Below are 17,219 nucleotides of genomic sequence, written 5' to 3' on the forward strand. Positions count from 1 at the left end.
AAAAGAGATCCATGCTTCCCATTTCTCATCATCTTCATTGTAGTTCATACATATTTCTAAAATTTTCCCATATTGTTTAAATAATACAAAAATAGATTCATAATGGCATTCAAGGGGTATTTCATATGCATGCAAAATTGTCAATTTGCTATGGTGACTTTCATCACTCTTAGAATCTTTCTTTTGTGGAGTTCCTTGTGGAGAGGCTGCATCAACCTTAGTTTCTTCTTTCTGAAGTGGAATCTGTGTCAGTGCCAATATCCTTTTCCAAGCCAGAAGTCGTTGCCAGTGGCGGTGAGTCGTCGGATCCAGGGGAGGGAAAAATACTTGCCAAATCCATAATTTATTGCCAGTTCGCATGCAGAAGTCCAAAAGGTGCACACCTGACACCCAAGAGCCATACCACACAGACCCCACAACACATCAGAAAGGGAAAACCGGGCAGCTTCTACTGCCTAGCCTTCCCCACCCCAACAAACCTCCAGAGCCCGCAAAGAGACCCCAAGATGCTGACCACGCACACACCAGACCGCCACACACAAACTGGCTCACCCACCTACCCAAAACTGATTGGTTATATCAAGAAAGTATCATGGCTCGGTCAGGTATTTGCATTCTCCACCAATGGCACAAGTGAGAGTTGACTCCCAACAGTCCACCCCATACCCTACCCTTCGGGATAGCACCAATACGCTTGCAGTGGCCCAGGTATAAGCCAATCCACCTGCTGGGAGTTCTACCGCCACTCATGGGGACCGACTCCCCACTCCAAATGTATTGGCGGGCTTCCGGACAAAAGCCAGGGGTCCCATCTCCAAAAACCAGCTGCCCCCAGATTCCGATGGGCTGATCCCTGGAGTTGGTTCTGCCCTCAAGATATTTATGGGAAGATCCCATCACTACCTTTTAGGTCCAAACCATATCAGGTGGCAACTCAGCCACCACAACTCCCACAATTAGCTTCGAATGCAAACCCCTTCCAAAACATGATCCCTTCTCTGACTCACGTAAGCAGTAAAATTTTGAGAAAGTGGAAATGCCCAAGCCATTTAAACCAAAAACTACGTAGGATGATTCATCAAGACCCAGACCCAAAGGCCAGGGTCCCTTAGCCCCTCACCTTGTCAAGGCGTCCTACTCAAGGGGCATTGGTGGGGGGAGGTGCCTGTCGGGCCATTGAGCAATATAGCAGCGATACAGAGCGGAGACCTGGGTAGTGGATGTCCTTCGTATAGGCCATATACTACCCTTTGAATTTCCGCCACCCCTCACTGGTGATCCAGTTCACTTCCAGACATATGTTCCTGGTTCACTGAAGGACCTTGCCCTGTGGGAAGAGGTGAAAGTAATGCTGAAGAAAGGCGCTGCAGAGGTCGTGAAAGATCAGCCTTCAGGGTTTTGCAGTTGTCTTTCTCATAGAGAAGGCGATGGGTGGTTGGAGGCCGGTCATAGATCTTTCTCCCCTGAACAGGTTTGTTCGCCAGACCCAGTTCAAGATGGAAACAGTACAGTAAGCACTTGATTCCATCAGGGAGTCCGACTTCATGCTTTTGGTGGACTTGAAGGATGTGTATTTTAAAATACCCATCCACCAGTCCTCTCGCAAATCTCCGCTTTACCTTTGGAAAAACAGTGTTCCAGTTCAGGGCATTTTGCTTTGGGCTCTCAACCGGTCCCAAGTGTTCACCCTTATCTCAGCCTGGGGACATTCACATGGGACATGTCTTATGAAGTATCTCAACAATTGGCTAGTTCTGGTGAGCTCTTGGTCACAGTTGCTCCAGGACAGAGACTGGCTTCTCGAATTTTGTCACTAATTGGGAGTGGTGATCAATTTCAAGAAGCTTGATCTCACACCCAGGCAGAGGGTAAAGTATCTGGGCAAGCTGACAGATATGGCAGCAGCAAGAGTCTACCCTTCAGACTCGCGTATCAGCAAGTTCAGAGAGGCAACACAGTTGTTCCTGTTATGACAGGAGAAACCGGCTCAGCAGTGGCAAGTCATTCTCGTTCACCTGTCATCCTTGGAGAAGCTGGTCCCTCGGGGCAGCTTCACCTTCGTTCTCTTCAGTGGAGAATGAAGGAGTTTCGGTCTCCACCAAGGGACTCTGGATCCATCGACTGAGGGTTGGGGCGCAAACCTGGAAGAGTTGTTGGTTTCAGGTGTGTGGAACCAGAATGACAGACACCTCCACATCAATATCCTGGAACTCAAGGCGGCATTTTTGGCACTTCAGGAGTTTCAGGATCGAGTGATGGGGCACTCCATGGCGTTGATGAGTGACAATACCACAGTAGTTTCATCCGTCAACAAGCAGGGGTGACTGGTTTCCCTTCAGCTCCACATGTTGGCAGTGCAGGTGCATGAGTGGAAGGTAGCACACTTGGTAGAGCTGTCAGCCAGGCACATTCTGGGGACCTGGAACGTAGTGGGAGACAAGCTCAGTCGCCAGGGTCAGGTGATAGGGATAGGGTGATCCCTACACCCAGACATAGCGGAAAGGTTGTTCAATGATAGATCTCTTTGCAACTCGGCACAACAGAAAACTGCCAGTGTTCTGTTCAATCATGCCAGACCCATGGGCAGCAATAGAAGACACCTTCCAGCACCTATGGAACAATCTAGAGGGCTACACCTTTCCTCCATTTTGTCTGATTTGTCCGGGTGATCAACAGGGTCATGATCACCCCAAATCTCACGATGACCCTGGTGGCTCCCAAGTGGCTACATGCTGAATGGTGTCCAAACCTGCTAGCTCTAATTTCTGAGACATTCTCCCTTGGCACAACCTGCTGTGCCAGCCGCACAGGAGGTGGAAGGACTAGTACTTCATGCCTGGAGATCATCCAGCGTTTCTTGTGAGCAGGAGGTTTTTCTTGCCACACAGTGACAGAGATGCCTGGGTACCTTCATAAATCCTCTGCAGCTGTGTACCAGGGGAAATGGGCCATCTTCTGCGGTTGAGGTCATTGACGGGGTATCTCTCTTCATTAAGAGAATCTTCTCTCCATCTCATCTATTAAGGGCTACAGAGCTGCCCTTGGTCAAGTCCTTCGCTTGAAGGAGGTATATCTCTCTTCCTTGTGGGAGATCTCCATGCTGTTGAGAAGCTTCGAACAGTCTTGCCCTCCCAGGGAACTCAGGCCCCTTGAGCGGGATGTGACTCTCATCTTACAGAGCCCGACTCCTGCACCTTGCGAGCCTTTACAAGTCATCAGACAGGGATCTGACCTTCAAGACTTTCCTTGCTTCCCATGGCATCAGCAAAGAGAGTTGGCGAGCTTCATGGCTTTTCCTTTAATGTTAAGCACTCAAGGGGATGGGGATCTGTTACATGTTTGTCCCAGAATTCGTGGTGAAGACTCAGAATCCATCAGTCCCTGACGCCAGGTTCGAGTCCTTTTCGACCCCCTCCATAGAGGACTTTGTTGGTGGTGATCAAGATGAGATGCTACTGTGTCCAGTTAGGGTGCTGCGGTACTATCTTCAGAGGACTTGACATCTCAGGCCTGAGTGTTGACGACGCTTCGTTAGTACCAGCTCAACCAAGAAAGGGGTGTCCAAGAAATTGATTTCTTTCTGGCTTCGTGAGACAATCAAGTGAGCGTACTGTACATCTGACAAGGTAGACAGGAGTGCACTCCAAGTAAGGGCTCACGAAGTTAGTGGCATTGGTCCGTCCCTTGCATTCTGGAAACCCTGTCAGTTCTACAGGTATTAAGGGTGGGACTGTGGTCCCAACAAACCACATTCATATCCTTCTACCTTTGAGATGTTGCCCACAGGTCCTTGGACATGTTTTCCTTGGGTCCTGTGGTGGCTGCTCAACAAGTAGTGTAGCTCACCTGGCTCCCCTAGAGGGACAGGTAGCATCTCATCTAAGGTGTACGGTACGCGAGAGAGAATGTGTATGAGTGATTGACCTACTCCCTTTTCTCTTTTACCTTTCTCTCTTGTAGGGCAGAGAGGCAGGTGGTGAGCTGTCAAATGTTGGATGGGCATGTCTTGCAAGTGAGTATAGATAACTGAGTTCCCTGTCTATAATCTAGAGCAGACTGTTAGATGCAAGTCCTCCCCCTCTCTCTAGCAAGGGGAAAGAAGGGTTGACATTAAAACAAACCTATTGGTTTTATTAGCCTTTCATTGTCTCCGACATTATGGGTTCATCCAAGCCTTTTTTGGAATAATGACATAAAATCGTTCATTCAAGCCCAGAAGTCTGGCAGCTGAACACCCCATATGTTCAACAGACCAGAGGCACAGAACTCCTTCCTCAGCTCTTTGATACTAGAAAGAGATTCCCAGGTGGGTAGAACTTCCAGTCAGTTCAGAGATTTACCCAGGACCCACCCTCCAAGGGGTAAGTCTCCTATGTAAAGATGAAGGTTTGTATTTGTGTCGGAACAAATTGCAAATTTTAAAGTAATTTGTATTTTTCCTAACATACAAACCTGATGGTCTTTACATTCACAGCCTACATCAGCCACCCCTCATTCTGGTACCTGGGCCAAATGGCAAAGTGGAGTGTAGACCGAAGAGTTGGCAGGGCTTCCCCCCTACCATTGGTAGCTAATAACCTTGTATGAAAGTTAACGCCGCTCCAGTTTGTATTTGCAGGCAAAATTCATGTAAAGACCAAAGGTTTGTATGTAAGGAAAAATACAAATTAATGTACTTTAAAATTTGCAATTTTTCATAAGTTGTATTTTAACAGATCTTTCACATTCACAATTGATCCCTGATCCTCTTCTCCTGCTGAGAGTGACCAGATTTGTTGAACAGCAGCACCATTAGGCAGTAAATGTACCTCACTGTCAAACTTCTCAGTTTCAGAGGTTCTTTATTCTTTACACCGTTCCGACTGTTGAACAGTCTCCTTGAGGATGTTGTGCGATTGGAACCTCAAAAGTTCAAGCAAAGATGGAATGCATTATTACCCTAAGTCAATTCTCCTTGCATTTCAATAATTTACTCATAATTTTATCTATTTATTTGTTTATTTATTTTATTTTTTTCTAATAACTGATCTCTTCTTTCTATACTTCCTACTATCTTCTATTACTTCTTTCAAATGAGCGCCATATTCTTTGAAAGCTTGAATTTCAAGTCAATGGCACCTGGGGGCTTCTTTCTTATGAATAAGGTTCATCTTCCGAATATATAGTAATAATAAAATTGATATAAAGGGTTAACTATTTAAATACCTATAATACAGGATAATACTTAATATATTCAACATATTGTGCCAATACGTAGAGGATTAAAGAATATGAATGCAGTTACATAATAATTATTGGAAAAAATTCTTTTTTAATTTCAACACATTACCTGAGGACAAAATGAGGCCAAAATGACATTTCTTCCTGCGAGTGGATTATATTGATATTTTTCCCAAAATCCAGCAAATTCATTTCGCATCTCATCTGTGACTATTGTTCCCGAACGCTGCTTGTTTCGAATCTGAGGACAACACACAATACGAAATAAATACATCATGCATTAAATACAGTATCAAATAAAAAATATGTTAACAAATCAAACAAAACAAAGAAATGAAAGTACTACAGTCTTTTATGTAACAGTATTCCCAATGTGAGCTGGAACCAATTGTTGGAGCTTGTTAACTAGGTGGTTTATTAGAGCATGAAAGGTTATTATTATTATTAAAAGCACAGTAGTTTAATCACACTACTGAGCTGGTTATCAGCTCTCATAGGGCTGGCCCCAAGGATCAGAATGAAATGGAGTACTAGGTCTAGGGCATAAGCCAAGAACTGGGACCAAATGATGAATGAAAATGAAATTTTTAAACATCTAACTTACCTGGTAGTTATATATATAGCTTAAGTCCCTGACGTCACGGCAGAATTTCAAAACTCACGGCAATCGCCGATCGGTAGTCAGGTGAACCACCTGTGCGCCCTCTACCCAGGTACCTGCAACCATTCCAACTATTCCTCAGATCTTCCCTGCCGCTGTGTCGGTAACATCGATGGAATTTCACTCGTAGCCCGTGTTTTTTCACAACTTATTTTGGTGAAGTACACTTTGGCTTGGCTTTCGCTCATTTGCTTTTGGAATTTCTTACAACATATCTGACTCTTCATCGAGTGTGAGAATGTGTGTGTGGGGATGCAAGCAGCTTGCTAAAGTCTCCTTGGATCCCCACTCAGTATATGTGAAGAATGGGAATGGTTTGCTTATAGTCGGTGTATATGTGAGAATGCTTGAAAGACCGGCTCAGAAGAACCAGGAGTACTATATCTCACTCTTCTTGATATAACCAGGGAATAGTTAATTCTTTTCCCCTTGCTAACTATCCTATTGATCCTTCTCCCGTAGTGGTAGTCTCTGAACCCCCTACTGAAACAGGTAAGGATCCAACACTTAAAGATATGTTGGCCGCCATTCAGGCCCTGGCCCAACAGGTAAAATCCCTCTCAGAAGACAGGGATAATATGTGATCGACAATAAGAGATCTAAAAAAATACAAGTGTTAATATGTTGTTAGTGCAAGTGCAGTGGAGGGTGCGACCGCTTGGTCCTGTTGTGCTCCTAGTCCTAGACCTCTTCCAAGCTCACCAACCCGTGAGAAGGAAAGTCGACAGACGAAGGGAGGCGAGAGGCTTTAGCTACCGAGCAGTCGTCCCCTCGAGCGTACCTGTTGACGTTTCCCAGGACGCTCACCCTCGCCATAGGAAAGGCAAGGTAATGTTGTTCTCTTCGTTGTCGGACGACGCAGTCCCCATCGCAGTGGTAACTCTGGGCACGGGATGCACTGGTGTCAAGCGTCCAGAAACGGAATACAACAAAAAGCTCTCACAGCTCAGATGCAGCAACAACGTCAACCTGAGGAAGCTTTTGACCGATGTCGTACTGGCGGCCAGTTCTCAAGTAACCTCTAGGTTTGGCGGGTCAGCGAACGTTACAAGTCTGGACGCCAGGAGGTAGTCAGGCGTCGAGAAGCTGGACGCCAGGGCGTCGAGCGTCGAGAAGCTGGACGCCAGGACACCAGGCCATCAAGCGTCGAGAGGCTGGACGCCAGGACGTCGGGCGTCGAGAAGCTGGACGCCAGGACGTCGGGCGTCGAGAAGCTGGACGCCAGGATGTCTAGTGTCGAGAAGCTGGACTCCAGGACGTCATACGTCATGAGGCTGGCCGCCAAGATGTTAAGCTTTAAGAAAATGGACGCCAAGACGCCAGGCGTCAAGAGACTGGACGCCTGGACGCCGAGTCGTCATGATAATATTTTGAAAGGCGTCGCTATTTCGGTCTTCGGACAATCGGAAAAGGAGAATGATATATCCCGCATTCTCCTGTGAATCCTATTGTAGAGTTTTCCGACAAAGACGATATAAAAGGCCATCAGCTTTCATCAGACTTGAAAAGACTTATGAAGCTATTTTCGAAGTTTTTTCCAGAGAATCCCGAGAAATTTACTCTTGGGAAGGCGTCTAAGAGGGCAGCATTCACGAAGGTGGTTTTCCCGCTTCGTCAAGAGAGCACTTAAAGTTTTGAATGAGTGGATACTTTCGAAGGAACAATAAAGACAGCCTTTGCTTTTCCTCCAGCCAAACTGGCTTCAAGGTTTAGCGTTTGGTATCAAACTGGAGAATCACTCGGCCTCGGAATACCTGCCTCTTCCCAGGGAGACGTTTTCTCAGCGGAAATCCTGAAGAAAAAGGCCCATCTTTGATCTTTCCTGGCTAATGGGGTCACGTCCAGTCAAAATCAGAACTGATTTATGCCCCTTTTTTCCTCTCACCTCTTCTCTCAAGATTTGGTAAAGAGGTCTTTTCATCCACACCCCTGAAAACCACGGCCCTGAAAACCACGTAATATATCTAAAACAGCAAGAAAAGTCCTACCAACGACTTTCTCATCAGGAATAAAGAAAAAGGCTGAGGCTCCTGTGTTTAAGGTGTCTCAGCTCTTTCAAAATCAGAACCTCGATTTATTCCTCTAGGACGGGTAGATGAACTCAACGAGAAGAGCCTCTACATCAGGCCCAGAAAAGGAGGACCTGACTTTCTTCTCTTGCAGACAGCAAGTAAGCCAGGCTGTCCAGCTTCTAAAAAGTGTGGGAGAGAAGGAGAGCGGACCTATGGTCCATTCAGTTACTCTAAGAGGGGTAATGATATAAATACCTTAGTATTAACTGAAATAAATCCTCTAACTCTTCATCAGATGAATGGCAATTGAACTCGGCCCTACAATGACAGTCTGAAGCTCATCCGGTTCGCCAACAAAGGTCTTCTAAGAGGGTACAAGATCGTTTTCCAGCCTGAGGAGGCCCCTCTAGTAACAAGACAATAGTCCTTTCTGTCAAAATGCAACGACAGAACCAAGGCAAAGGCTCTACAGCAACAAGTGTCTATGATGTTGCAAAAGGAGACCAGACAGAGAGTTCAAGATCCGAATTCCCAGGATTCTACATTCGGTTATTCCTGATCCCCAAATGCTTGGGGTTAGAGACCGGTGCTAGACGTGATTGCAAACTTTTTGTCACTATGGAAACGACAAAATCGGTTCTAGCTGCAGTCAGACAGCATGACTGGATGGCCTCACTGGACCTCCAGGATGCGTATTTTCACATTTCCATGCACCCGAACTCCAAGAATTTTCTGAAGTTCGTCCACGGGAAAAGTTTTTCCAGTTTCGGTCTCTCTGTTTTCGGTCCTAAACAGACGGGCTGACGTCTGGCTCTGGAGTCGAGACCTCTCAAGAGCAAGTTACCCAATATTGAGGGACGTCATGATAAGACTTCATAGATTCCAGGTTGTAGCCACGGGAGCAACCCAGAGCTCTTCCCTTCCAGCCCCAAGGGTAGCTCTCCTATTAAGAGCAAACGTAGACAGTTCTGTTCAGTCAGGATACCAGGCTGCAAGAACATGGTGGACGCTGTGCTGCCTTCCGTACATCCTCCTCCTTTTCCTCCTTCGGTTGGTACTCGTCTGCTGAACCCTCTCCACGATCCATTATTGACGATGAGGAGGAAATAATTTCCTCGTAGTTGATGCTTCCCAGCCTGTCCCCAACAGCAGGAAGCCCCCGCATATAGCTTTACTACAAAATATGCAGCAGACTTTGTCTTCTCTGGTGCAAGCATGACAACCAGGCAAAGAGAAGAAGGATAATAGACGTCCAACTAAAGCTTCTAGACGTCCAGAAGTTTAAGACGCTGAACGTAGTAATGAAACTCTAGACGCTGGATGCTCTGGCGTCAAGCATCTAGGAATGAAACACCATGACGGCAAGCGTCAATGAACTCAAGACGTCAATCGTCAAGGCATTGGACGTCAGGATGTCAGGCTTCAAGATATTGGAAGCCAAGATGTGGTGGTAGCTCAGGACGCATGATGCACTGGCAACAAGCGTCTAGCACAGATTTTCACAAGGATGATTACCAATGTAGCAGATTTTTTCTTCACACGAGAGACGTCGGAATCTCCTTGTACTTGGCGACTGGCTCCTCAGAGCTCCTTCCCACACACGCTGCCTGGAGGATCTTCACACCACGATTCAGGTATACGAAGAATTAGGTCTTCTGATAAACAGAGAGAAATCTCAACTGATCTCATCCCAAGAGGTTCTGTACCTTAGGATGAAGATTCAGAGTCAGGATTTTCGGGCTTTTCCTTCTGTTGCAAGAACAGGACAAGCCTTAAGAAAATTTTAGAACTTTCTAAAGAGACAGACATGCTCAAGGCAAAGGAATGGATGAGTCTGCTGAGAACCCTTTCCTCGCTGGAACAGTTTGTTTTCCTCTGGAAGATTGATTCTATACCCGTTACAGTTTTCTTCTAAATCAGAACTGGGACAAGGAAATTGAACTGGAGACCAAGTGCTTCCCCATTTCGGAACCAATAAGGCCGTGTTTAGAGTGGTGGAATGACCCCAAGCTCAAGCTCCAGGAGGACCTTTCTCTACATCAGAGGAACCCAGGAACCAACACTAGAAAGGAAGAACTAACTGCAATTTCTAGCTTCAGGAGTTCAACACATAGTGGAGAACAGAGAGGTGCAGGTCAACGCCAACAACACGTCCAGGTCTCTATACGAGACAGCAAGAGAACTTCTCTGGGCAAAGGAGAAGAATGTCAAACTAGTAACCCACTTTAGCCAAGGGGAGAAAAAATGTGAGGGCGGACATTCTGAGCAGGAAAAATCAAGTCCTCTCAACAGAATGGACGCTACTTCAGACATCTTCAGAAGCATGTGGCGACTTTGGGGACGTCTGGATCCAGAGAGCAGGAGAGACTGGAAACATCACCAGATTCCAAGACGGAACTAACTGCAATCCTTCTTTTCCCCCTAATACAGGGTAGTATCACAACACAGTGGGAGACAAGAGAGGTTCAGGGTTCTGGAATGGATGGTGGACACAAGAGTAGTCTACCTCAGAGAGTAGATCAAAACAACACTTGGAAAGATATTACCAAATTGTGCTACTACATTCAGCAAACAAGACGGTTTGCACTCTGATTGGCCAGGTCTCTACCGTTTTCATTTTAATGTCTGTAGCTCAGAAACTTAAAATATGTTTATATTTCAATCTCAAGATAGAAAGTTCTGATCATACCATAAGATTCTATTAATTGGCAAAGGAAACCGGAGAAATCAGTAAATAAAACTTACAACGAGTAACCCATACTTGTTTTTATCCAAGGGCATCATTCATACGAGAAAAATAGAACTTGTGTTTTCATACAATAAATTCACCCTGAATACGCTGGTGCATTTTAGATACTGATATGTGAAGAGAAAATGAAAATAAAGTCCGTTCTCAATAGTGCCGAGAATGAACGCTGCATCAGGACACCCTTGGTAAATAAATGCATAGTTGTTGGCCTTCTCAGCAAGAGCGCCCAGGTGCCGCTGACAGTCCAATGCATATGATCTGCAGTTTCAACAATGGACAGCGCAAATTATGCATTATTTCTCTGTAAATAAATGCAAGAGGCTGGAATGTCAACATTACTGCAATATCATCCGTAGATTGACTATGGACATATCCCAAATGGGCATCTGTATAATTTTCCATTCTTTTGTTACAATAGAACGACATGACTATATGTATGATTTTCCATTAATTTTTTTTTAAATAATGGTAATGGTATGGATTTTCTTTGGTTCAATACTGTAGATAGCCTAATGACAGTGTCAATGTAAGCATTATATGATTTTATTTTGTTTTAAGATAATACATCAGGGAATTTCCATTCTTTTTGTTTAAATAATAAAGCTATAAAAGTCTTCTGATTTGTCTCATTATCCTACATGAGATATAGTGATGCAGGGTGTGGGAACATTTACCGATATGTTCAGACACACGGACATATATGATACTGGAGTGAGAGTGTTATAATGGGAATTTTGTGCATTTATTTACAGAAAATTTAATGACATAATAATACGGTAAATTGGCAAACTTCTCACATCACTAATTGGCAACTGAACGGTGCCTCAAAGATCTGGAATTTGGACCACCATCTGGACTATCCAAACGGAGTCAAGAACCAACATACATCTTCATTTTCTTCAGATATCATACGATCTAAAATCTGAAAGCACCAGCCTCAGGGTGAATTTATTGTAAAAACACAAGATTTTATCTTGATGGGTAAAATGCAAAAATCCGACAGGTATAAAGAATAAAATGCTACTTTTACTCGTTGTAACTGTTTTATCTTACTGATTTCAGGAAATCACGGTTTAGTTGAAAACTACACAAGAGCTTTCATCTTGTGTAAAACGTGAGATAAATGAAAAATATAAAATTATTTCAAGTTTTCTGAGCTACAAAACAGTGAGGAGCTGCATACCTCCCAGTACCAGCTAATCAGAGGCCGCCAAACAAACGCTTTAGAATCTACCTTAAGTGAATCGGCTATAGTAACTCATCGAAACTCACAAGAACTAGAAGTTTTTTTTTTTGAAGGAGGCTGGAATTATCCACCATTATCACCATTAAGGTATACCAATCCAAGTGGGAGGTATTTAGAGGATGGTGCAAGGACAACCATGTGTCCTCTTCCAATGTCTCTGTAACCCAAATTTGTATATAGAGAACTCACCAGCATGGAACCTAGACGTGGTCCTGAGGTTCCTCAGGAGGAGTAGGTTCGATCCCTTATAGAGGACATCTTTAAAGGACCTCACCATGAAAACTCTTTTCTTGGTCAGTTTGGCCATAGCGAAAAGAGTTAGTGAGATACATGCTCTCAGCAAGAATATAGATTTTAGACAAGGCAAGGCAATCTGCTCACTGCAACTAGGCTTCCTTGCAAAAATGAATACTCATCACAACCCTGGCCCAGAATGTTCGAGATTCCGAATCTAACGGACATAACAGGGGAGGAGAGAGAGAGAGTCCTATTACTGGTAAGGGCTCTAAGGTTCTACCTGGATAGGACAAAGGACTTATGAAGGAATTCAGAAGGGCTTTGGTGCTCAGTCAAAAAGCTCTCTGTACAGATGTCGAAGAATACTCTGTTTTTATTTTATCAGACAGTTGATAAAAGAAGCACATATGGAATGTAGAGAGATAGACCACAAGATTCTGAAAGTAAAGACGCACGAGGTCAGGGCGATTGCAACCTCTGTAGCTCTTAAACAGAACAGGTCCCTACAGAGTATCTTGGCCTCTCACTACCTAAAACAACCTTCTGGAGAAGCAAGTAATGGAGTATTTACAATCTCTCATCTACCTAAAAATTTTTATAAGTCCAGACATTATCATTGGGATGAAAGTTCCTGGAAACAAGGGTATTGCTAGTCACATAGAGGTTATACACGCTGGGCCCGTTTATAGCATCTAATTCAGTAATGGGAAAACATTGAAGGAACAGGTAGGAACCCAACTTTAATTAATCCCATAAACCAAAAGGTGTCAATCAGCTTTTATAACTTACCAGGTGGAATTTTGAGAATTTTTGATGAAGTTGTTTGTGAAGACTGGTATAACAATGCTAGTCTTCCAGAGAAAAAGAGCTTTCAGGAAAGCTGCAATCGATTTTTAGAAGGATAATGAAGTTCCACTTGAAATATATCAAAGATCTCTCCTTATCAAAACCCTCAGAACAAGAGGTATTGAGAGGAGGTCTAGTCACATGCTAGAGGTTATACACCGGTTGACAGCCCCTAGAGATTTTTCCTCTGTCAAAATTTTGAGCCCCTGGGTGGATTGCTGATCTCTTAAGGAATACAGACATAATGAGGGAAAACATTGAAGTCAGCTTCCTTAACAGGTAGGAACCCTGAGTTGTTTTGCAGTCCTCAAAATGTCAATCAGCTATTCTGTCAGGTGAATTTAAAGTGATAGAGAATCATGCCAAGACTGCTCTTGGAAAACAACAAGGGGTAACAATGCTGAAGAAAAAATGCAAAATTGGAACGAAAATAATGAATTAAAGAATCTCTTCCATGAAGCAAGAATCCCTTAAAACAATAAGTTCTTAACTTTAAGGCACATGGTTAAACTTAACACTACTTGTTTCTGGAGGTCTTCCTGACTGATGGGTCAGAAAACCTCAAAAATCTTAAAATTACTTAAAAAGTAGTGAAACATGAAATGTGCACAGAACAAGAAATACAACTTTAAAACTATATATGTAAACTTAGGCTTAAACATGGGTGGATCGCAAGACTAATTAAAAAGAAAATAACAGACATAAATATCCGGAGTTCATTGGAGCCAACAAAAACTGTCCAGTACCCATAAAACAATTATGGCTAATTGGTTACAGTTTTCCATCATAAAACACAAACATATCAACATGAAGAGCTAGGCAGTGAGGCATAAACTACCAGGAAAACAAGCAGAGAAGCAAATGAGGTAGGCGGGCGGGGGAAAAGGAAAGGATATAATTATTTAATGTGGGGAGATGACACTTCCCACTGCTACAGTAGAATATTTCAGGGCTTGAAAGTGATTTCAAATAGTGGCGTTTAAACACTAGAGGTGATTTCCAACCCGTATATTTTGATAACTCTGAAAAGTCCATATTATGAAAATAATTAGTAGAAGTAGCCACTGCTCGAATATCATGAACTTTAGGAACTGAGTCTGGGTTGGCTTGTTTAATGAAATACAGAATCTGTTGTCTTATACCATTAAGGGAAAGAGTACCACCTTTCTCCCTGATAAAAAGAGGACCCGACTTACTCTGTGGAGTTCTTGAGAGATAAGATTTAAGTGTATGGACTGGACATAAAGATTGATCTTGAGGAAGGGCACCACCTTCCAGGGAGACCACCTGTCCTGTGGGTCTTCGTTTTAGCTAAAAATCTAGGTCAGGGGAGAGAGGACTTCTCCGGATGGGAGGAAGTTAACAAAATTATCACCTCTAGTGAGAGCTGACAGCTCTGAAATTCTAGCACCTGAAGCCAAACTAAGTAAAAATAAGGTTTTCCTTAACAGATCTTGATAAGAGCAATTTAAGTTATCCAACTCTGACGCTAATTTAAGGACTTCTGCATTGAGAAACCAAGTAACCGAATGTGGACGTGATACTGGCCTCAGACGAGCACATGCTCTGGGGATGGATGAAAAATAAGAATCTGTAAGGTCAATTTTAAATCCATAAAGAAATACTTTCTTCAATGCCGACTTGACTGTGGTAATAGTGGCCGGAGCCAGGCCTTTCTCAAACAGTGACCTAAAGAAGGAAACTCCTAAATTAGTCGTCATAATTTTGGCTTCAGAAGCTTTCAGGAAGGAGGCTAACTTCTTGACTGCTGAGTCATATTGCCTAATAGTAGAATCTCTTTTACCTGATTCTAAAAACAGAGTGTTGACAGGGTCAATGTTTGCTCCTTTTGAGCTGCGAACTTTATAAAGTCCATAAAGCTAGGGCATCTTGAATCCTTGAGGAAGCTGACACAGTCTTGGTTTGTACTGTCTGGGTCAGAATGGGCTTGGGAATCTGAAGACTCCAAGTTTTTCCAGTTCCTGAAGGAGAGGGGAACCAATTGCTCTTCGGCCAATAGGGGCTACCAGAGCTGGTTGACCTTCGAATGTCCTCAGTTTGTGTAAAACTTTCAGCAGCAAATTTATTGGAGGAACAGATAAATTCTCTCCCAACTGTTCCAATCTACTGTCATTGCGTCTGTGGCGTTTCGCCTGAGGGTCCAGGTTGGGGGCTACGTAACAGGAGCTTGAAGTTGCTTCTGTTGCGAACAGATCCACTTGGAGTCCCGGGACCCGGCGGCAAATCCACTGAAAAGATGTCCACGTCCAGGGACCACTCCGTCTCCAACGGAGTAGTCCTGGACAGAGAATCCGCCACCACGTTCCGGACGCCTGCCAGGTGGGTGGCTGACAGGTGCCAACCGTGCTTGTTCGCCAGGGAGAAGATAGCTACCATTACTTGGTTTACTCGACCTGATTTGGAGCCGCCCCTGTTGATGCAATGAACCACCACTGCGCTGTCTAGCACCAACCTGATATGAATCCGATTGGGAGGGCGGATTTTCTTCAGCGTCAGAAAGACCGCCATGGCTTCCAGGGTGTTTATATGGAACTGCTGAAACATTGTGGACCACGTTCCCTGTACTTTTTGTTTTGGTGAATATCCCCCCCAGCCGCTTAGAGAAGCGTCTGTGTGGATAACTAGTGCCGGAGGGGGAAACTGAAGTGGGACTGTTTTGGACAGGCCCTTGACTGTGGTCCAAGGTGAAGCCTTGTCTTTAAGATCCGAGGGATAGAGGAGACCCTGTCCCTGAGCTTGGTGTTTGCTCGGCTGCGCCACACCCTGTTTATGTCCTTTAACTTGGCTTTCAAGAGCAGGTCTGTTACTGAAGCAAACTGGAGAGACCCGAGGACCCTTTCCTGGGACCGGCGGGATGCTGACTGATTTTTGAGAAACCTCTTGGTGAGAGACGCTATCTCTTTCCTCTTGGAAGGAGGGAGAGACAACGTGTGGGAGGACAGGTCCCACTGAAGACCCAGCCATTGAAACCGAGACTCCGGAGTCAGGCGGGACTTCTCCCTGTTCAGCTGAAAACCCAATGACTCTAGGAAATTGGTGACTATGGACGTGGCTTTCTGACACTCCGGCACAGTTGGAGCCCAGATTATCCAGTCGTCCAGGTACGCTGCTAGGGAGATTCCTTGGGACCGGAGCTGCTGTACTACCGTATCCGCCAGCTTGGTGAATATCCTGGGTGCAATGTTCAGACCGAAGGGCATGACCCTGAAGGAGTAGGCTTGGTTCCCGAGTCTGAAACCGAGGAACTGAGAGAAGTTCCGGCGCAACTGGGACGTGATAATAAGCGTCTGAAAGATCGATAGAGGTGGTGACGGCTCCACGCAAGTAGAGTCCGGACCTGAGCTACCGTAAGCATGCGAAACTTGTCGCATTTTATGTAGAGATTTAGACGCGACAGATCCAGGATCACTCTTAGCTGATCGGAGCCTTTTTGGGAACGGTGAATAGCCTGCCTTGAAATTTTAGGTGCCTTGCTTTCTTTATTGCTCGTTTGTTGAGCAATCCTTTTACATAATCCTGTAGGATTGATGTGGGTGGCTGGTAAAATCTGTTTGGAGGGGAAGGATTCTTGATCCAGCTCCACCCCAGTCCCTTGGACACAATGCTGTGTGCCCACGGGCTGAAGGTCCACTGGTCCCTGAACCAATACAGGCGACCGCCTACCTGCGTTTTCTCAGTGGGAGGGAGCGGGTTTGTTCCCCTCTACCACGTCCTCTCCCCTTGGGGTGGTGTTGATTTTCTCTGTAGGGGCCTTGCCCCTTCCTCCCTTGCCACCCTGTTGAGGCCGTGAAAAAATCCACGACCTTCATATGTAGGGTTGTATGCTGGTGAGGATACATAGGAGGGCGCAGCTGGTTGAACCAAAACATACTGCTGGGGTTGGGACTTAGAGGTAGATGGCTGGGCCACTGCCGAGACCGGGACGGCTTGAACCATCGCCTGATGAGGCCTCTTATGCCTCCTGAACCTTTTTCCTCCTCTCGTCTGGGGGCAATACCGATTCTGGGGTCTTGCGCTTATAAGTGGGAATTCCCACCGAGCGCGAAGACTCTGATTGGCCCGTGTAATCGGACATGACGGATGTAACCTCTCCTTCAGGGAAGAGGTTAGGTCCCCAGATTGAACTTTTAATGAGCTTGTTAGGCTCGTGGCGGATTGTAGCGTCAGCAAAAATAAATTTTCTACATTCCAGCCTAGCCATAACAAACTCATGCAAGTCTAACTGGA

At 44.9% G+C, this 17,219-nt stretch overlaps 1 protein-coding gene across 1 annotated transcript in view; it reads right to left on the reverse strand.

The window, feature by feature from the left end:
- The window catches only part of LOC136849652 (uncharacterized), a 759,811-nt gene that overhangs the window by 357,213 nt on the left and 385,379 nt on the right, over positions 1 to 17,219 (reverse strand). The window contains exon 8 of the mRNA XM_067122953.1: positions 5,330 to 5,461. Within this exon, the coding sequence (XP_066979054.1) occupies positions 5,330 to 5,461 (132 nt within the window). The remainder of the gene's footprint in view (positions 1 to 5,329; positions 5,462 to 17,219) is intronic.

Source organism: Macrobrachium rosenbergii, chromosome 21, assembly GCF_040412425.1.
Source record: "Macrobrachium rosenbergii isolate ZJJX-2024 chromosome 21, ASM4041242v1, whole genome shotgun sequence".
Classification (NCBI taxonomy): Eukaryota; Metazoa; Arthropoda; class Malacostraca; order Decapoda; family Palaemonidae; genus Macrobrachium; species Macrobrachium rosenbergii.